Source organism: Schistocerca piceifrons, unplaced genomic scaffold (genome assembly GCF_021461385.2).
Source record: "Schistocerca piceifrons isolate TAMUIC-IGC-003096 unplaced genomic scaffold, iqSchPice1.1 HiC_scaffold_2345, whole genome shotgun sequence".
Lineage (NCBI taxonomy): Eukaryota > Metazoa > Arthropoda > Insecta > Orthoptera > Acrididae > Schistocerca > Schistocerca piceifrons.
The window spans coordinates 1310913-1333985 of record NW_025728279.1 but is presented as its reverse complement, the minus strand read 5'-3'; the positions used below and the strand labels follow the sequence as shown (position 1 = coordinate 1333985).

At 41.0% G+C, this 23073-nt stretch overlaps 1 protein-coding gene across 1 annotated transcript in view; it reads left to right on the top strand.

The window, feature by feature from the left end:
* The window catches only part of LOC124742892 (molybdenum cofactor biosynthesis protein 1-like), a 117560-nt gene that overhangs the window by 36361 nt on the left and 58126 nt on the right, over nucleotides 1–23073 (top strand). The window contains exons 2-4 of the mRNA XM_047248826.1: nucleotides 10241–10461; nucleotides 13280–13307; nucleotides 19435–19650. Of these exons, the coding sequence (XP_047104782.1) occupies nucleotides 10241–10461; nucleotides 13280–13307; nucleotides 19435–19650 (465 nt within the window). The remainder of the gene's footprint in view (nucleotides 1–10240; nucleotides 10462–13279; nucleotides 13308–19434; nucleotides 19651–23073) is intronic.

The window sequence follows — 23073 nt, the reverse complement described above, 5'->3', positions numbered from 1 at the left end:
GATGATGTCCTAAAAAGCCAAAATCTGATTCATAACGAACTGTAAAATAAATGACTTTGATCATGCTGAGCACCACAGCTGAGACCAATATTAATGATTATATGTGTTATTACATATTTATCATGTTGCAGTTGCTTTCACTGATTGAACATCTTAAAATTGCCCATTTGTGTCATGACTTTACACATGTAGGCCACCTGAATATGTTCAGTGAACAAATCTGGTCATAACACAATAAATGTGTAATAATACAGCTTAGATGGTTATTAATATGAAATAAATATTATTGTGGCACATCAATCATGTGTATTTCCAGGGTTGCCACATGTTCTGGAAATCAGGGAATTTCAAATGTATCAGGGAAATTTGAAAAGAGCACTGGAAAAATCTTGTTTTTGTCTCAGTAGATGAAATGGTTTGTTTACTGAGATGTCACGTGTCATCACTGGCTGCGTGCAGCTGAGTACGTGTGTAACTTCCCTACTCCCTTATTCTTACTGCTTCTCCCCTTTATACCACTCCCATCGAATTGCAGTCAGTACCGCCACCACTTCTTGCCACTAGCCTAGCAGCTATCGACGAGAGACAGGGAGGCAGGAGGAGTGGTTATTTGAATCTGATTCTCAGAGATTGTTGACGCAGCAGCCAGAGGTGGTGATCACGTATACATGAGTTGTGTCTGGGTGACTGTCTGAATATCTGTGTGCTCTTGTTTTCTGACAAAGGGTATGGCGGAAGTTTAGTTGTGAGAATGTTATTGTCTTTTTTACATGCCTGGATGTGGCTCAGCACTCATCTTTAGCGTGAGTTGCTACTATCCTCATTAGTGTTGATTCTCAGAGTATTTGTGCAACTCACCAGCTACACAACTGGCAGGCCGGAAAGGACAGAAGGAAGACTCCCTTGAAGACTTGCTACATCCCTCCAGCCAATCAACACATGAGTCTCCCTCTGCCAACTGGAAAGGCTCGAAAAAGTCCAACAAAGGCAAATGGTCTTCTCTTTCGCTGACCCAAAGATCCTCTTTGACGGTGTTGCCATGTGATACCTTCTCCTGGCCGGCCACCATGTCGCCAGTGTGCCCCACCAACCTTTCTTGTGCCCTGGATTCCTCATGTTGACAGCAGAAGGAAGCCGACACTTCTGTAGGACCTCATGGAGCAGGATCCTCTTGCCTCTGTGCCCTGTAGCAGTGAGTTTTTGCAGACTGGCACTCGGCAGCTGCCGAGGTGACACCCCTTTGTATTGTCCTCATCGTGAATGTCCTCCAATGGAACTTTTGCAGCCTTTGATCCAACAAAGAGGATTTATAACTGCTTTTAGAATCACAGCTTCTACTTGTACTCTGCCTTCAGGAAACAAAATTGCATCCTCACGACTGCTTTGAGCTTTCGCATTTCTTCCTGGTCTGTTTTGACCTTCTGTTCTAGGTTGGCATTCTGTCTCATGGGGGAGTCATGCTGCTCATATGGGATGACATTCATAGTCAACCCATCCATCTCCCTGACTACCAGTCATCAAGCTGTTGCAGTTTGTCTTTTCCTTCCTCACTTGAGCTTTTCCCTTTCTACCATTTACATCCCACCGTCATTCGATGTCACCAGGTTCGACTTCCTCCAGCTTATTGGACAGCTTCCTCGCCGATTTCTGCTGCTTGGGGACTTTAATGCACACCATCCCATTTGGGGCTCTTCCAGAACCTATCCGAGAGGTGCCCTCTTCACTGCCATTCTTAATCAACTTAACCTTTTCTTCTTTAACACAGAAGCACCCATGTTGCTTTCAGACTCGTCACACACCTATTCCCATTTGGACCTTTCCTTCTTCACTGCCCGTCCTGCACATCATCTTGAATGGTCCGTTCTTTCTGACACCTACTCGAGCGACCATTTCCTGTGTGCTATCCATTTGCTGACTCCTACCCCACCTCCGTGCACATCGAAATGGCAGCTCACTAAGGCTGACTGGAGACTTTACTCCTCCCTGGCGACCTTCAACGAACACGATTTCCGCAGTTGTCATGACCAGGTGGAATTTCTTACAAACATTATCCTTACCGTCGCAAAACATTCCATTCCTCACATTCCTCACACTTCCTTTTTACCATGCTGTGTCCCAGTCCTTTGGTGGACTGAAGCCTGCTGCGATGCAATTCGCATTCTTCGGGATAACCAAAAAGGTAGCTGAACTTCATTCACTAGTTCTTTTAACAGTTTCACCCCCCCCCCCCCCCCCCCCCCCGCTACCATTGTGTGCACCAACCTCCGACGGTTCTCTGGGAGCAAGATCCATTCCCCAATTTTCGGCCTGACAGTAGCAGACAATATCATCGTGTACCCTATTGCTATCTCCAACACCTTGGGTTGCCATTTTGCAGAAATTTTGAGCTCCTCCCACTATCGTCCTGCCTACCTCTATTGGAAATGAGCAGAGAAGACTCGGGCAATACCCTTCTCTTCTCAGAATCGTGAGTGTTACTGTGCTGCCTTTACTATGAGGAAGCTAGATCACGCTCTCACTTCATCTCAATCCTCCACCCTGGACCAGACACTGTTAACTTTCAAATGTTGCAGCACCTTTCTCTTGTGGGCAAGCACTTTTTGCTTAATACGTACAACCAGACCTGGGCAGAGGGCATGTTTTCCAGCCACTGTCGTGAAGCCACTGTCATACCCACACCTAAGTCCGGTAAGGACAAACAACTTCCTTCTGGCTATCACCCACTTTGTTTACCCATGTCATGAATGGTTTTCTGTGAAATCCCAGACTGGCTATGTTTTTCAATTTGGAGAAAGCCTACGACATTTGTTGGAGGACTAGTATCGTTTGTACTCTCTACACATGGGGCCAACTGCCCCATCTCCTTGAGGAACTTTTAAAAGACGAGTTTTCGAAGTACGTATGGGGTCTGTCTCCTCGGACACCTTTATCAAGGAAAATGGTGTACCTCAGGGTTCTGTCCTGAGTGTCGTCGTCTTTGCTGTCGCCATTAACCCTACAATGGCCTGTCTCCTGCTGGGCATCTCTGGCTCTCTTTTTTGTTGACATTTTGCTATCTACTGCTGCTCTCCATGAACCTGTCTCATTGAGTGGTGTCTTCAGCAATGTCTCGATCATCTTTACTCACGGAGCATCGACAGTGGCTTTCGTATTTCTACTGACAAAAACATTTGTATGAATTTCTGGCAGCACAGCTGGTTTCTCCCACCATTTTTACATCTTGGGCCTGTTGCTCTTCCATTCATTGAAACTACAAAATTCCTGAGGCTCCTGCTTTATACAAAACTATCTTGGTCCTCCCACTTCATGCTCCCTGCAGCTTTTTCGATGAGTGTGAACCCTTCACCATCTTGGCTTAGTGTGGCAGTCCATCTTCACCTTGACCTTCATTCACTTTCTAAAGACACTGCACCAGGCTCGCTCTATTGCCTTCAGTTTCACGACTTATGCATGGAATTTTGCAATAGTATCTTTGTGTACACTGATGGCTCTTTGACTGACCATGGTGTCGGGTGTGCCTTCAACGTCAACCAACATTTTTTGGTACTGACTTCTGGCACATTCCTCGTACTTCAGCCCAATAATTCTTGCATTCCCTCTGATGATCTCTTGTAGCTTTCTGTCAGGAGGTGGTGTCACTTTGACATCGCCACTGGCCCTCCATTCATAGGAATAAGCTCTTGGTTAGTAAGCCTCTCCCAGTGGCTTGGACAACCTCCTCTCAGTCCTCCTGCGGCGAGGAGGTCATTTTAACTAGGTTGCATATTGGGCACTGCCTTTTTAGCCATCACCATTTGTTAAGTAGTGCTCCCCCACTACTTTGTGCACATTGCATCCAACTTTTAACTGTCTGCCGTTTCCTGAGGGGATGCCCTTTTTTTTACCGTTTACGTTCCCGTTTGGGTTTGCCATCTGAGTTATTGGCTGTTTTAGTGAACAATGCATGGGCTGTCGACCGTATTTTACTTTTTATCAGTTGTAGCAATATGGTGAAGGCCATTTAATTTTTAGTTCTGGGCCTCCATTTCCCTATTGCGTACTTCGTAGACCTTTCTCCACGTCCCTGTTTATAGCTGTCCTCTCTTCTGTCATTAAACGTTGACATGTAATCATTTTTAACTCCTCTCTTCATCTTTGTGTTTCACAGTTTTGGCATGGACACATATGACCCTAGTTGTTTTTGCGCCCTAAAACAAAATGGGTGAGAAATACAAAGCACTTACATTCTTTTGTCGACTTATATCTTTACCTCCCCTTGAGACCTCAAAATTTGTCGGGGAAAAATTATAAAACGTGTCTGTGGAATCAGAGAAATATAAGGGAATTTCACTTGGAGAAACTTGCGGCAACCCTGATTTTAGGTTTTTATATATGGAAATTATTTTTGCTTCTAGTATTGCAGTTCTGAATTGCTGAGTTCATCTTAAACTAACTCTTGTTATTAATCACAAATACCATTAGGGAATATAACTTCTATAGGCATGTAAGTGTGAGAATCCATGGGTCCCTGAAGAAGCTTTTTCAAGATGTAGAATAAATATTTTTTTCCGCTTAGCTGAAGTACCTCAGAAGATTATGCCATATGAGTAAACTGAGTGAAAGTGTGTTAGCAATCCTTTGTCCAGTTTCATACAGTAAGAGATTTCTAAACACAAAATGGGCGGAACTGAGCTTCTCGGTTAACTGACCCACATGCTGTTCTCACACGTGAGTGGTATCTGCATACCCAGTAACTTAGAACACGGGGGCCTAATTGCCCATTTATCCCTACTTTTGATATTCATATTTGTAAGTCGCTTTTATTTCTTTAGAACTGCACAATACAAGTTTTTAGGCGTTAAGCTGGTACCTGTGGATCCGTACAAGCCTGTTCTGTTATTCTCCTGGATGTTTCTGGTATGGATGAGTTTAGATCTTGCATCAATAAGTTTGTGACAGTGCAAAACATTAGAGTTTTTCCAAAGCCCTCCAGTGCCCCAAGTAAATCATTTTTGTGGACTTGGCAGCAAACACTGTGTGCCACACCATATTTTATGTTCTCCCTTTTTGAGTTTAATCTTATTCCTGTCTTATCATTTGTTAATGTGACCTTCCATTTTCTGTAGTTAAAGTACAACTCAATCCATGCAAGGGGAAGACTATTAATGCCATACTATTTTAGCTTCCCCTCACAAAATTATTTAATCTAAGCAGTCAAAGGCTTTGGCAAGATGACAGAGGGGATAATTTCCATTATTTAATTCTACTGGAATTGAATTTGTGAGATATTATGTTGGATTCTCAGTATAGAAGCCTTTACAGAAGTCAAACTGTGTTGTTAAAAAGTTATTCTCTGAATGGTGGTTCACCATTCTAAGTGGATTTAGGTTGAAATACTATGCAGAGATGAAGAGGCTTACAAAGGCTGGAATAGGTTGGTGAGATGCACCAAAGCAGTAGTTGGATGAAGACCACAACAGCAGACTTCAACTCAGTTTATTGATGGAAATCCAGCTCTTGCCAAAATTATCTCTCTCTCTCTCTCTCTCTCTCTCTCTGACACACACACACACACACACACACACACACACACAAACACACACACTCTCTCTCTCTCTCTCTCTCTCTCTCTCTCTCTCTCTCTCTGTCTCTTCCTTCTAGCTACCACTCCATCTCTCTTACCAGTGTGTTCGCAAGGTGATGGGACATATGATTCATGCCCGGATGATATGGTGGCTCGAGTTTCACAATTTTTGATGAATGCACAGTGTGGCTTTCAACACGGCATTCTGCAGTTGGCCATCTCATTTTGCCCACCCATGTCATGAATGGTTTTCTGCAGAAATCCCAGACTGTTGCCGTGTTTTTCGATTTGGAGAAGGCCTATGACACCTGCTAGAGAGCTAGTACCCTCCATACTCTTCACATGTGGGGCTTCCGTGGCCACCTACCCTGTTTCGTCAGACATTTTTAAAAGACCGAGTTTTCGAGGTGCATGAAGGGTCTGCCTTGTTGGACACCTTTATCCAGGAAAATGGTGTGTCTCAGGGTTCCATTTTGAGTGTCATTCTCTTTGCTATCGCCATTAACCCTATAATGGCATGTCTCCCACTGGGCATCTCCGGATCACTTTTTTTTACGGTTTTGCCTTCTCTTGCAGTTCTCTATGGACCTGTCTCACTTAGTGGCATCTTCAGCAATGTCTTGATTGTCTTTACTCCTGGAGCATCGACAATGGCTTTCATTTTTCCACTAACAAAACTGTCTGTATGAATCCCACGAACGCTGACTGCAAATTTGTATGTCCGTCTGGTTATTTGACCTGTTGTGCTGCCATTCACAAACAGCATTCCAGGAGGTGTTTTCCTACAGGATAACACTTGTTCACATACTGCTGTTGTAAGCCAACATGCTATAGTGTGTCAGCATATTGCCTTGGCTTGCTCGATAACCAGCTCTACCTCCAATCGTCCAATCGAGCACATATTGGACGTCATCTGATGACAGCTTCAACCTAGCCACAAATATCATTAACTGTCCTTATATTGGCCAACCAAGTGCAACAGGCATGGAACTCCATCCCACAAACTGACACATGACACATGTACAACAGCGTACCAGCATTTACATTTACATTTGCAGTGGCTTATCTCACACTCACATTGATCTCTGATCCAGCAACGTTAATCACTTTACATATGTTGTCTCAACAAATATATTCCTGGTATTTCATTACTCTACATTAATTATTTTTTGGTGTTGCAAATTTTTCCGTCAGTGTACCTGGCCTTTCTTTAACCATCCCTGGTGCAATGCAGAATTCTCTTCCCAGTAGCGAGAAAATGCCATTATTCCAATTTTGGAATCAGATAAATTGCCTCTTCAAATGGACAGCTGTCGTCCAGATTGTTTACTCAGTGTCCTGCAAGTTACTTGAACATATGGTTAGTCGAAGGCTGTATTGTGTCCTTGAATCCCCGGATCTTTTGGCTTCGATCCAGTGTGCTTTTCGCCAAGGGCGCTCTACTGAAGATAATTTAGTCCACTTGAAGTGTGCTATCTGAACAGCTTTTGCTCAGCATCAGTTCGTTGTTGCAGTTTTCATTGATCTGCGTATATATCTTATGATACCACGTGGTGCCATAACGTCCTTGCCACCTTAAAGGAGTGGGGCCTCCATGGCCCACTCCTGATTTTTATCCAGAACTTTCTTCCATGTCTCACTTTTTGGGTACACGTTGGTGCCTCCTGTAGCATCCCCCCCTGCAGGAGAAGGGGCTTGCACAAGATTCTGTTTTGAGTGTCGCTCTCCTTTTTGTGGCTATCAATGATCTGGCGGCAGCTGCATGACATATGGTGTCCCCATCTTTTCTGTTCGTCCGCGATGGCTATTGCTGGAGGCAGAATGCAGGGAGCAATACACCAAGCACAATCCTGGGCTTTCACTCATAGCATCCATTTTTTGGCTGCCATGACTTACTTTATGCATTTCTGTCATTGTGTTTTTTAGGACCGGTCTTTGATGCCTAGTTGACATGGCTTGCCCGTCTTTGTCAACTAAAGCAGACACGTAGGTCGCACCTGAATGCTCTTCTATGCCTCAGCGACACCGACCGCGGTGTGGTCCACTCTAGTTTGATATGGCTGTATGCAGCATTGGTGCAGTCACACCTAGATTACAGGAATCTCTCATATGACGTTTAATCAGCTTCAACATTAAGTCTGGATTCGATACACTATTGTGGGGTAAGACTGGTAACAGGTGCCTTTGGACTAGGCAGCAGTTCCACTATTGTGGGTTCTGCACCATCAAAAATTGATGGCAGCTGCTCGCCCATAGTACCCTAACTGTCATCTCCTCTTTCCAGATACGAGATCTACCTCCGAAAATGGCAACACAGGTCTGGGGTTACGATCACCAAGTCTGAGTCTTGGTCCAGCACACAGTTTTAATCTGCCAGGAAGTTTCATATCAGTGCACACTATGCTGCAGAGTGAAAATCTCATTCTAGAAAACTCTTTAACTGTAATTCTCTTTACATATTTTTTTTAAAAAAAACCTTTGTAATTTGGGTGAGTTTATGTTCAATCCTTGCACCCAATTTACTCTTTCATCTACCTACTTTTTTTCTCATCAAGCAGAATGATATTTATGCCCGTTGCTTAATACCTGTTTGTATCACTTACAATGCTGGTATTTATGAATTTTTTAGCAGTTGACTCCGGAAAGACCATTTTTCTTTGTAGTGAGGTCTTGCCAACAGCAAATTTTCTGGATGGAAAGTCACTCAATCTGCTCATATACTTTAAAATTTAAAAGTAAATCTAGCAATGCTAGAATGTATACAAAATACTGATATACCCATTTTCAAGTTGTTGTTTAAAGATTCGCGACTTTTAAAACTTACGTAGATTATCTTTTTCATGATAGAACTTTACATAAGAAGTTATTAAGAACATTGTGAATATCACATGAGGAACAAATGAATGACTAAAGCAGTGTTATCAACCCTCTTTCATTGACACATGTAATAAATTCATCGAGGCAGTGAAGTCCAGAGCTGTTGTAAAAATTTCTGAAATTAAAAGTATATATTACCTAATGAATGTATTATTTTGGGCTGAAAGAGCACAATAATTATTATTTTTGGAATGTAATAATTCACTATGGCTTCACTTTAATTCTAATAAGTTTCACACTGTAATGAAACATTGTCTAAATGCCTCTCTCTCTCCCTCTCATTTGTTATAACTTACCGCTGTTATTTTGTATTTGTATTGCAGTCATTACATTAAAATTGGCTATATTGATTCTGCAATTTATACTATTATGTTATTGCTAAGAATTGATTTAAAGAATAAACGTATATATTTATTTGTAAGATTTTGTAAATTTATACCACTGGAACTCTTTCAAAATATTTGATTGCGTAATACTGCCAATAAATACAATGACTTTCTTTCTTCTGTTTATGATTGTAATACATGTTGGACACTTTGACTCCAAGTATGTTATACAGAAATGCAGTGATCTTTTACAAAAGGCCAAACTATGTGTTCAAAGAATTGTGGAGAGGAGGGTACGTGATGTATTTTAAGTAGGTTATAAAGAGTAACTATAACAACAAAAACAATAAATTATTGATAAAATTATTTAATTGAATAGATAAAAAATCTACTCACCAAGTGGCAGCAGAACATACACATAAAAGACTGTTGTGATTGGCAAGCTTTCGGAGCCAGTGGCTCCTCCAGACAGAAGCATTGAAGGGGAAGGAAGAAGGGTAAAGGAAAAGGCCTGGAGAGTTCCAGGAAAAGGTGTAGATTTTGAGAAAGTCACCCAGAACTGCGGATCAGGCGAAAAATAGAAACGACACATGTCATATACCAGCTATTATGTAAACACTGTTCAGCTTTCTACATCTGCATGACTACCACCAAATTATCAGTTATGATAAATGGGCATAGGCATAGTGTATATACTGGAAACTCACAATATCCTGTTGCAGAGCATGCTTTACAACATGGCATACGTGACCTCGACACTTGTTTCACCACACATGCCACCTGGATTCTTCCACCAGACACCAGTTTCTCAGAACTCCGCAGGTGGGAACTAGCACTACAACGTGTCCTTGGTTCTCACCACCCACCTCGCCTTAATTTACGTTAATTTCTCCTGTCTCAGCCTTTCTTCACTGTAATTACTCTTTGCTTCACTCCGTTTTAGCTTTCTACATCTTTCATTGTCTTTCCCGTCTATTTTCACTGCCCCCTCCCACAGCTGTTGTATACAATACGCTTAGCTTCTCACTCTTATTAACTCATGTACAGTTTTAGTAGTAATCTCTGTCTTGCATATTACCTTGTCTTCCACCTTTAAGCTCTCAGGTTTCCGAATCTTGCCCGATGCAGTCCCCAACAATTAGTCTTTCCTTCTCGTCCTGTACGGTAAGTCACCCATGACCCACGGTTCTGGGTAACTTTCCCAAAATCTACCCCTTTTCTTAGACTTCTCCAGTCCTTTTCCTTCACCCTTCTTGCTTCCCCTGCAACCCTTCAGCCTGAAGAAGGAATCACTGGGTCCAAACGCTTGCCTATCACAACAGTCTTTTATGTGTGTGTTCTGCCACTGCTTGGTGAGTAGATTTTTTATCTATCCAATTAAATAATTTTATAAAGAGTATCTGTGTGTGATGTTTTTATTGGTATACAACTTGTTATAAACAAAACTTATTTTTACCATTTAATATGTTTCCAGATATTTACCAGTGGTAAAGATGAAATTGGGTTGATTGTACTTGGTTCTGACAAGACACAGACTCCACTTGATTACCCAAATGTGAGTGTGGAATTTCCTCTTGCACTGCCTACATGGCAGATGATATCCTTTGTGGAGAAATCTTTACATGAAAGAGAAATAAAAACAGATTGGATAGATGGTGTTGTTGTTGGCATGCAAGTCTTGAAAGATGAGCTAGAGTAAGTATTTAAAGCTGTCTGTTTCATGACATTCCTGGAACATGTTCCAGAATGTGTGTTACACAAATCACAGTGACATAGTTGTGACTTTATAAACATGAATCAATATGTTTTTGTAATGAAAAAGAACCAGAAGGCACAATACCTGCAGAAATAGGAAATTTTTTTGTGTGATTTTACTGTATGAATGTTTTTTACAGTTTTTCAGCTCAATAATTAAGGAGGTATTGATACAAGGCTTTGCCAAAAATCCATCTGTCACCTACAATTCCAGCCCTGTCACTGGCATTCCCTACCCCACAATATGACTGGGCCACCATGAAAGCAGCCACATCATTGTCAAAATCACTGAAACTACTGCATAGCAATTTACTTGAGTATGGCTGCTGTTGTGGTCTTCAGTTTGGTTTAAGCACTGCGTCAATACCTTCTCCTCATAGCACTCGGAGGTCGCGATCTGCGACTGTTTTTACAAATGGCAAGAGAACTTTTCCTCTAGTTGCTTGTTTTTCAGTGAAAGATGCAAATATTTTAGAATGTAGTGCCTTATGTATATCTGTTAGAATAGCCACAAGGTCTGAAAGTTATTTTCAAATGATTGAGCTCTTCTACAGAGTATTGAAATTCACAGATTCTTCCAACCTGGTCCACCAATGTCTTACATACTCCTCTTCCTCCATGGATTGTTTCCAGCATTTGGAGATGAAACATTAGGCAGCAAAACGTGCCTTATAACCAAAATCTAATGAACATATAATTAAATTAACCAAAGATGTAATGTTGCACTCTCAGGTAAGACTGATCTTGAATGCAAAGCCAAAGTGGAAATTAAATGTACGCTGCAACATTCATCACACTTTTTGTTATTGAAATTATTCACAGTGCCATAGGGAGAACTGAGTTTATGTGTTTTATAGAGTCAGATGCACGTTGTGGCATAGGGTGCTGTCCATTATTCTCCTGACTATGATGTGCAGGAATGGTAGTCTTCCTTCTTCTTTGGTCTCCATAGCGAATTTGATTTTGTGGCGTTTGGAGTTCAGATGTACAAAGAAGTCAAGAAGTTTGTCTCTTCCATGAGGCCAGATGACAAGTGTGTTATCCACATAACAGAAGAAGAAGAAGAAGAAGAAGAAGAAGATGGATTTCCATTTGGATGACATCAGGGCCTCTTCCTCGAAGTACACCGTAAACATATTCACAATCTCTGGTCAGAGTGGGCTGCCTATTGCGACTCCATCTGTTTGCGGGAGGGGGGTGTGCCACGAGTCAGTGAAGTGGGAAAGCTGACCAAGTAATATGCGTGACGTGTCGTACCTCGACCGATATTGAGAACAGAATAAAAAATTCAGAGGCATTACTTTTCAGCACTCCCATGCATATTCTGTATGCAGGAAAAGCTTATGGAGCAGGTTTCTCATTCAGAAATTTTATTCCGGTGTTGGTTGTTTACACGAAGACCGTGTTAAGCATAATGGAAGAAGGAGAAATGTTTATCAGCATTCCAGATTTGGCAGTGGCAGGCTCATGGTCTGCTGAGACTCTGGTTTATTGTTTCACTATATTGCTGCTTGCATTGCTCAGAATCTCATTTTGTGCGAACATAGAATTGGTAGGTTCAGGAGGGCCATGCTAAATGCCTTGCAGGGCCTCAGTAGTGCCACCCAACTAGCAACTGAGAGGGCAGACAAGTGTTCGCTCATGCGTACGTGATCCTGCAGTGAAGTTGTGTACATTTAGTCAGGAAGTGGGCTTGTATACAGTGAGACAAGTATCCACACAGACAATGTGATGGCATCTGGAGCAGCACAGACTGTCAAGCCCTTAATGCAGCTCTAGAGAAAGGTGAACTGACAGCGGTGCAACTAACAACAATGCCAGACACAAGAATGGCACTGTGTCATCGTATCAGGTGTGTCTCGGTTCTGAAACATCGTCACAATTGATGTACTTGTGTGTGGAGGCTCTGATGCCAACAGACCTGGCCAGATTGTACCTGTCATTCCCATGCGGGTCCAGCATGTGATGTGATGGTATGGGGTGCAACTGGATACATGTGACAACCTCTGGTTCACATAGCCAGTAATTTGGACAGCAGCCATTGCATTTGTGTTTTGTTAAGGCCTATCGCTGTGCCCTATTTTCAAGGGCTCCATGATGTTATCTTTTAACAAGATAATGCAAGACTACACATCACCTGAGCTGTACTGAGCTACCTCGATACAGAGAGTGTTCCACTGTTGCCATATCCAGCATTTTCTTCAAATCTGTCACCTGTGGAGAACGTCTGTTCACAGTATGCCAAGAGATGGGTATGCCACCAGTCGCCAGCCACCAGTCGCCAACCACTACAGTTGATGAACTCTGACATATGACATACAGTTGAGTAGCATGAATTAATGTACCCATGGCTGTAATCCAACCTCGATTTGATATCCAGTGTGATGAGAGCTGTTCTGCTGTTCCAGTTTCAATACTGAAATTCATATATTATTTTTATTCTATCCTTACCAGATTGGACTGTGGTGTCATACAGCATAAAATATCTTACAACGTGTTGAATCAGTGATGAGAAGTGTAGAACAGCCAGCAGGGGAAAGATGTTGGCAATGAGACAGCTTTTATGTAGAACAGCAGTACAGTGTTTTACAGTGCATAATGCTTCCGCAGATTGAGAACAAAATGTGCGGTTTGCTGTCATCCATTTTCACAAACATAGCCTTGAAAAATAATGTTGACATTACTGTGCATTTCACTCTGAGGCATATTGCACTCTGAGAATGTTCATTGAATTCAGTTACTTTGTATTATGTTTCAGTAACAGTGACATAATAGCAAATTGGACTGTATGAGTTTTTATGGATTTTTTTTCCAGACACACACTACCATTTCTTCAGATTTATTTAATTTGGGTATAAATCCTTTCCAGCATATATGCTGTACACAAAATGTTGAACATAAAATATAGCTATCTGCTGATTTAACATCTTGCTGAGTATACCAGTACAATGTTTTGTTGTAACAAATAGTTCAATGTATTTTACACACTTATAAACTTATTTATACAGTTATAGTAATTTATACCATTACATTAATGTTGTACCTTAATGTTCTGGAAGATGATATTATAAGGAACCTCATACTTTTCCTGGATGATAGAGTTATCTATAATGAATTATTGCCTGAAAAAGATCTGCACAAATTTGAGTCAGATCATAACATTTCAAATTGGTCCAAAGATAGGCAACTGAGTTTAAGTTTTCAGAAATGTAAATTGGAGCACATCACAAAACAAATAAAAGACAGTATTGTATGACTACATTATCAAATAATCACAGTTTTAATTGGTCAACTCATTCAAATATCTGGATGAAATGAAATGGTGACATAGACTCACTTGTAGGCAAAGCAGAATGCAGACTTCAATTCGTTGGTAAGATACTGGAAAATGCAATCAGTCTATAGAGGACATTGCTTACAAAATACTTGTGTGGCCCATTCTAGAATATTGCTTAAGTATGACCCGTAACAAATAAGGCTAATGGCAGACATTGAATGTATACAAAATAGTGTAGCATGATTGATCATAAATTTATTTGATGCATGGGAGAGCATCAAGAAGCTACTAAAAATTGTAAATGCCAGACAAGTGAAGATAGACGCCAAATATATGACAAAACCCAACTTATGAAATTTCAGGAACCTGTATTAAGCGAGGTATTTAGGGATTATACAATAACCACATATGTATCACTCCTATAGGGACCATGAAGGCAAGATTAATTACAGCATGCACAGAACCATTTAAAGAATCATTCTTCCCACACTCCACATGAGCATTGAATGGGGAAAAACCATAATGTGTGGTACAACAATGTACTTTGTCGGACAAACCCACAGTGGTTTATACAGTGTGCATGGAGACATGGAATCAGTTGACAGTAGCTGGGTAATGGTTCATATTGATTCCCATTTCCCTGTTGCAGTAGGTGATCTTATGCCTCTAATTATTTTTTCATTGCTATCTTAATTTGCATTCTTCAATTCAGTTTATTAACCCTTCTTATCTCTTTGTATTAGGGCAAATGTACAGTTAACTTTTAAGGAATTTGTATTTTCAATTTATCAACTGGAGTTTTGTTTGATGTTGTTGTTGTGGTCTTCAGTCCTGAGACTGATTTGATGCAGCTCTCCATGCTACTCTATCCTGTGCAAGCTTCTTCATCTCCCAGTACCTACTGCAACCTACATCCTTCTGAATCTGCTTAGTGTATTCATCTCTTGGTCTCCCTCTACGATTTTTACCCTCCACGCTGCCCTCCAATGCTAAATTTGTGATCCCTTGATGCCTCAAAACATGTCCTACCAACCGATCTCTTCTTCTAGTCAAGTTGTAGAGCTGCATGTCCTCAGGAAAAATTATGGCTGTAGTTTCCCCTTGCTTTCAGCCGTTCGCAGTACCAGCACAGCAAAGCCGTTTTGGTTAATGTTACAAGGCCAGATCAGTCAATCATCCAGACTGTTGCCCCTGCAACTACTGAAAAGGCTGCTGCCCCTCTTCAGGAACCACATGTTTGTCTGGCCTCTCAACGGATACCCCTCCGTTGTGGTTGCACCTACGGTACGGCCATCTGTATCGCTGAGGCACGCAAGCCTCCCCACCAACGGCAAGGTCCATGGTTCATGGGGGGAGTTCCTCCATAGTCAACAGTTAAGGAATGGGTGGCTGAATTCATATGTGGCATATGTCTGTAAGATGACTCATGAACAACTTCCTAGAATTACAATCAAATATGAAAATGCTGAGAAAGAACACAGTGTGATATTGCAAGATCAGTAATTAAAAAGATGTGTAAAACAGTTGATGCTGTGGCTGTACCAGAAAGTGAGTGGCATGTCTGTTGAAGCCTGACTACAACCTAATGTGAAAAGCAATTTGGGACAATCTGACACACAACTGATTCTATGCACCAATCTGTTCCCGTGGATGAGAGATGACCGAAATGAAACAGCAGTTGCACAAAAATAGCCAAGGTGACTTCATCGGAGAGAAAGAGTGGTCATTGTTTTCTAGGATGCAAAAGGGATTTGTATTTTAGATTAGCTTGCAAGACTGAAACAATACCTCACAAATACTATGCAAGTATTCTGACTCAACTGGATGAAAAAATATGGAGCCAAGACCCAGGGGGAAAAAAAAGTTTATCGTCAGTGAAATGCATATGGTCACAAAGGCACTTTCACAATAGGAAAACTGGGAGTTTCAAGTGTGAAGTCTTCAAATACCTATTCCATTCTCCAATTTTTTCACATTCTGACTTTAGCTTCTTCTTCTTTTCTTTTTGTATGAATGATTCACTTAAGACTACATGCGTCACAGCTCAAAACCATGCTAAATTTGTGATCCCTTGATGCCTCAAAACATGTCCTACCAACGGATCCCTTCTTCTAGTCAAGTTGTGCCACAAACTTCTCTTCTCCCCAATCCTATTCAATACCTCCTCATTAGTTACGTGATCTACCCACCTTATCTTCAGCATTCTTCTGTAGCACCACATTTTGAAAGCTTCTATTCTCTTCTTGTCCAAACTGGTTATCGTCCATGTTTCACTTCCATACATGGTCACAAAGGCACTTTCACAATAGGAAAACTGGGAGTTTCAAGTGTGAAGTCTTCAAATACCTATTCCATTCTCCAATTTTTTCACATTCTGACTTTAGCTTCTTCTTCTTTTCTTTTTGTATGAATGATTCACTTAAGACTACATGCGTCACAGCTCAAAACCATGCTAAATTTGTGATCCCTTGGTGCCTCAAAACATGTCCTACCAACGGATCCCTTCTTCTAGTCAAGTTGTGCCACAAACTTCTCTTCTCCCCAATCCTATTCAATACCTCCTCATTAGTTACGTGATCTACCCACCTTATCTTCAGCATTCTTCTGTAGCACCACATTTTGAAAGCTTCTATTCTCTTCTTGTCCAAACTGGTTATCGTCCATGTTTCACTTCCATACATGGCTACACTCCATACAAATACTTTCAGAAACGACTTCCTGACACTTAAATCTATACTCGATGTTAACAAATTTCTCTTCTTCAGAAACGATTTCCTTGCCATTGCCAGTCTACATTTTATATCCTCTCTACTTCGGCCATCATCAGTTATTTTACTCCCTAAATAGCAAAACTCCTTTACTACTTTAAGTGTCTCATTTCCTAATCTAATCCCCTCAGCATCACCCGATTTAATTTGACTACATTCCATTATCCTCGTTTTGCTTTTGTTGATGTTCATCTTATATCCTCCTTTCAAGACACTGTCCATTCCGTTCAACTGCTCTTACAAGTCCTTTGCTGTCTCTGACAGAATTACAATGTCATCGGCGAACCTCAAAGTTTTTATTTCTTCTCCATGGATTTTAATACCTACTCCGAATTTTTCTTTTGTTTCCTTTACTGCTTGCTCAATATACAGATTGAATAACATCGGGGAGAGGCTACAACCCTGTCTCACTCCTTTCCCAACCACTGCTTCCCTTTCATGCCCCTCGACTCTTATAACTGCCATCTGGTTTCTGTACAAATTGTAAATAGCCTTTCGCTCCCTGTATTTTACCCCTGCCACCTTCAGAATTTGAAAGAGAGTATTCCAGTTAACGTTGTCAAAAGCTTTCTCTAAGTCTACAAATGCTAGAAATGTAGGTTTGCCTTTTCTTAATCTTTCTTCTAAGATAAGTCGTAAGGTTAGTATTGCCTCACGTGTTCCAACATTTCTACGGAATCCAAACTGATCTTCCCCGAGGTCTGCTTCTACCAGTTTTTCCATTCGTCTGTAAAGAATTCGTGTTAGTATTTTGCAGCTGTGACTTATTAAACTGATTGTTCGGTAATTTTCACATCTGTCAACACCTGCTTTCTTTGGGATTGGAATTATTATATTCTTCTTGAAGTCTGTGGGTATTTCGCCTGTATCATACAACTTGCTCACCAGATGGTAGAGTTTTGTCATGACTGGCTCTCCCAAGGCCATCAGTAGTTCTAATGGAATGTTGTCTACTCCCGGGGCCTTGTTTCGACTCAGGTCTTTCAGTGCTCTGTCAAACTCTTCACGTAGTGTCTTATCTCCCATTTCGTCTTCATCTACATCCTCTTCCATTTCCATAATATTGTCCTCAAGTACATCGCCCTTGTATAAACTCTCTGTATACTCCTTCCACCTTTCTGCCTTCCCTTCTTTGCTTAGAACTGGGTCGCCATCTGAGCTCTTGATATTCATACAAGTGGTTCTCTTCTCTCCAAAGGTCTCTTTAATTTTCCTGTAGGCAGTATCTATCTTACCCCTAGTGAGACATGCCTCTACATGCTTACATTTGTCCTCTAGCCATCCCTGCTTAGCCAGTTTGCACTTCCTGTCGATCTCATTTTTGAGACGTTTGTATTCCTTTTTGCCTGCTTCATTTACTGCATTTTTATATTTTCTCCTTTCATCAATTAAATTCAATATTTCTTCTGTTACCCAAGGATTTCTATTAGCCCTCGTCTTTTTACCTACTTGATCCTCTGCTGCCTTCACTACTTCATCCCTCAGAGCTACCCATTCTTCTTCTACTGTATTTCTTTCCCCCATTCCTGTCAATTGTTCCCTTATGCTCTCCCTGAAACTCTCTACAACCTCTGGTTCTTTCAGTTTAACCAGGTCCCATCTCCTTAAATTCCCGCCTTTTTGCAGTTTCTTCAGTTTCAATCTGCAGTTCATAACCAATAGATTGTGGTCAGAATCCACATCTGCCCCTGGAAATGTCTTACAATTTAAAACCTGGTTCCTAAATCTCTGTCTTACCATTATGTAATCTATCTGATACCTTTTAGTATCTCCAGGTTTCTTCCAGGTATACAACCTTCTTTCATGATTCTTGAACCAAGTGTTAGCTATGATTAAGTTATGCTCTGTGCAAAATTCTACAAGGCGGCTTCCTCTTTCATTTCTTCCCCCCAATCCATATTCACCTACTATGTTTCCTTCTCTCCCTTTTCCTACTGACGAATTCCAGTCACCCATGACTATTAAATTTTGGTCTCCCTTCACTACCTGAATAATTTCTTTTATCTCGTCATACATTTCATCAATTTCTTCATCATCTGCAGAGCTAGTTGGCATATAAACTTGTACTACTGTAGTAGGCATGGGCTTTGTGTCTATCTTGGCCACAATAATGTGTTCACTATGCTGTTTGTAGTAGCTAACCCGCACTCCTATTTTTTTATTCATTATTAAACCTACTCCTGCATTACCCCTATTTGATTTTGTATTTATAACCCTGTAATCACCTGACCAAAAGTCTTGTTCCTCCTGCCACCAAACTTCACTAATTCCAACTATATCTAACTTTAACCTATCCATTTCCCTTTTTAAATTTTCTAACCTACTTGTCCGATTAAGGGATCTGACATTCCATGCTCCGATCCGTAGAATGCCAGTTTTCTTTCTCCTGATAACGACGTCCTCTTGAGTAGTCCCCGCCCGGAGATCCGAATGGGGGACTATTTTACCTCCGGAATATTTTACCCAAGAGGACGCCATCATCATCTAATCATACAGTAAAGCTGCATGTCCTCGGGAAAACTTACGGCTGTAGTTTCCCCTTGCTTTCAGCCGTTCGCAGTACCAGCACAGCAAGGCCGTTTTGGTTAATGTTACAAGGCCAGATCAATCAATCATCCAGACTGTTGCCCCTGCAACTACTGAAAAGGCTGCTGCCCCTCTTCAGGAACCACACGTTTGCCTGGCCTCTCAACAGATACCCCTCCGTTGTGGTTGCACCTACGGTACGGCCATCTGTATCACTGAGGCACGCAAGCCTCCCCACCAACGGCATGGTCCATGGTTCATGTTTGATATGCAGCAGCAATGTTACAAATTATTTGTTTCAGTTTGTTTAGAATAATTTGCTGTTTCACAGGTGCCTTGAAGAAAATAAAAGATCTCGAAAGTGTCTTAATGACAACCGATGGCCTCATATTGACAAGACAGCTGGTTGCCTTGCAGAGGGCGGGGCTTGATGGTCTGAACATCAGCTTAGACACCCTGCAGTCCCAACGCTACAACCAGATCACGAGGAGGAAAGGCTGGGAGCGTGTCATGGCTGTCATAGATCTAGCCTTGCAACTTGAATACGACCCTGTGAAGGTATTACTAGTGCAGCTGTCATCACATGCAGACTTTCATAAGCAAAAGATATAAATCTGTTGTTAAGAATATCAATACAAGAATCACCATTTTAAAGCAGTACGCCCTCACCCTCGCCCCCATCCCCGCTCCCACCCTCACCCCTGTCTCCACACTGCAGCTGTAAGTGAAGGAAGGTATATTAAGACAGAAGAAGTAAATTTTAGCTGATGATGCTAACAGTTTCGTAGTTTATACAACATAAAAAAGTATGCCTTGCAAGTTTACCAATTAAATATCTTATATTTTCCTCCAAAGAGAGTCTTATGAGACTCAAGATCTTTACAGTTTCTCTTTTTTTCTTTTGTGTCTTTAGTTTAAAATAAGTTTCCTCTATTGTAGTGTTGTTTTGAAAAAAATACTCAATTGTTTGGAAAAATTATTCTTAATTCTGTAGTCACACTTTTGTTGTGTCTAAGTACTACTGGTTTCAGTAGCGAGTACCAGCATCAGTTCATCTTATTATCAAAAATTTCTTTGCAAAATGAAAGCTGACCACTGTGGCCGAGCGGTTCTAGGCACTTCAGTCCGGAACCGTGCTGCTGCTATGGTCGCAGGTTCGAATCCTGCCTCAGGCAGGGATGTCCTTAGGTTAGTTAGGTTTAAGTAGTTCTAAGTCTGGCGGACTGATGACCTCAGATGTTAAGTCCCATAGTGCTTAGAGCCATTTGAACCATTTTGCAAAATAAAAAGCTTCTGTACAACTGCAAACTAGACATACCATTTTCAGTGTGCAGTTCACATCTATTGAAAGCACAACAGTGACCTTTACTTTTAGTAGATAAGACACCTACTGGGGTAAGTGACTTGATGAATGCACACAAGAAGTTGTCATTTATTCCATATGTAGCTGCCATGCAGAATCATATTTTGTATTAGTTTGTCCTTACTCTTCCAAAAGGTTAAACCTTGTCTCTGCAGCCACAGCTTCCTCTCTTCAGCAGTTGTCTTCATCTCCATGTGTGAAGAAAATCCCATTCATTGATCATATTGTTTAAGTAGGATGTTCTCAGTCATCCCCTTGTTTTCTTACCTACGATCTTGCCTTCAGAAATGTTTTTTAAAAGATTATCATCTCCAGTTAAGTGTCCGTGTATTTTGCTTTGCTCTGGCCTATAACTTTCAGTGGTTCTTCCTTCTCTCCTATTTCCTTTAATTTTTCTGTCAATGCAGCTAGTTCTTGTACTTCTCCTCCAGAACCACATTTCAGCAGGTTTGAGGTGAGCTTCCTTTGGCTTTTCTAATGTACAGATTTTGCATCTTTGTGTCAGAACACTCCACACAAAGGTCTTTACAAATATTTTCTTAATGTGGGAGCTGATATGTTTATTCAGTTGCAGCTTCTTCTTATTTTGGAAGGAACTCTTCACCTGTGCTATTCTTTTCTTGAATACCTTGAAATATTGATTGTTTTCTTGCAAAATGTTACTGAGATAGTGAATTTCAGTTCCTTTCTTGAGTTGCTCATTGCCTGTTCTTGTGTCAGTCCTACCTCCACCTCCTTTCTTGTCTGTAGCCATAACTTTTGTCTTCTTTGTATTCATTTTTAGCTTTAGTTTTACCATTTCTTGATTTAAGGCCTGAAACATTTTATTTAGTTCCTACTCTGATTTACTATTGCGATGTCGTCAATCTTCAGTGTATATGCATGCAATTAAGTCTCCATATTGACATCATGCTCCAAAAACCACCTAACTGTGTGTGGCAGGGAGTACGTCTCATGCCACCAACTGATCCCCTCTGCCTTGTTCCACTTGTGAACAGTGCTTGGGAAGAATGACTGTCAGTACGCTTCTGTATTATCTCTAACTTCTCAAATTTTCTTCTCGTGATCATTTCGTGAATTGTATATGAGAGAAGCTATTATGTTGTCAGACTCTTCTCAGAAACTACTCTCTCGAAACGTGGGTAGTAAATCTTTCCGTGATGCACGACTGCTCTCTTATGGCATCTACCACTGGAGTTGCTGAGCATCTCTGTAATGATCTCACAGTGACTAAATGATCCTGTGACAAAACACTCCGCACTTCATTGGATCTTCTTTCTCTCTTCTGTCAGTCGTACTGGGTAAGGACACAGGGGTAATTTACATTCACTTAAGATTCTTCCTGTGGATGTTAGTCTGGCATCTGCTTTTCTATTGCTGTTTTATGTGGTCATTCCACTTTAAGGTTGCTCTGGATAGTTACTTCTAGATATTTTATGGTAGATTCTGTTTCCAGCAATTTGTCATTAATAGTGTAGTTGTACAGTATTGGATTTCTTTTCCTGTGTGTGTGTGTGTGTGTGTGTGTGTGTGTGTGTGTGTGTGTGTGTGTGATATGTTACATTTATTTATGTGCAGGGTCAACTGCCAGAGCCTGCATCATTCACCAATCCTCTGCAGGTCATTGTGCAAATTGATACTGTCTTCTGTTGTTGATACTTTCTTATGGACAAGTGTAATACCTGTGAACAATATTAAGGAGCCTCTGACACTTTTTACTGGATCATTTATATACATTGTAAATGTAATGGTCCTATCACATTTCCTTGGAGTATTCCAGAAATTACCTTTTGATTCTTGTCATCTTTTCTTTGTTGTTGTTATTACTTCCTTGATGAACATATTAAGGAAGTAAGGTGATAGAAGGCACCCGTCTCTCACTGCCCTTCTGGTTTTCCTTCTTTCATATCTGGTTCAGTACTCTGACTTTTGTATATACTCAAAATTAATCATCTGTCCTTCCACTTTGGACATTGCTTTAAGGAATGATGATATAATGGTAATCTGTTTATTAAACAATATTTTAATGATACACTATGCTTTCTGATCATATAGTGGCTTGATGATGGAATTTGATACTGAAATTAGTAATCATTAGACAAAATAAAAGTGAAGCTATAATGAAAGAAAGTAATATTTTGGATCATGTCAGTTGTTCCAGACAACAGCACGTCAGGAATAGGTTCAAATGGCTCTGAGCACTATGCAACGTAACTTCTGAGGTCATCAGTCGCCTAGAACTTAGAACTAATTAAACCTAACTAACCTAAGGACATCACACACATCCATGCCCGAGGCAGGATTCGAACCTGCGAACGTAGCGGTCACTCGGTTCCAGACTGTAGCGCCTAGAACCGCACGGCCACTCCGGCTGTCCAGGAATAGGTACTAAATTATTTGTCCACTGATGACCTCACAGCTTAGAACACTAAAACACAAATGTTAATTGTTTGTTATGTGCCCTGGTAGAGTGTACAACTGTTTACAGTTCGCGATTGGTTGTTGGAGATTGGGCGTTACTCACATAGTGTATTTGGTGCACAGTGCAGAAAAAGGCAGTGTCCAGAAAAGTAAACAAGTGTAAAGGCAAAAGTTTCATGACAGGATGTTGTGTCACC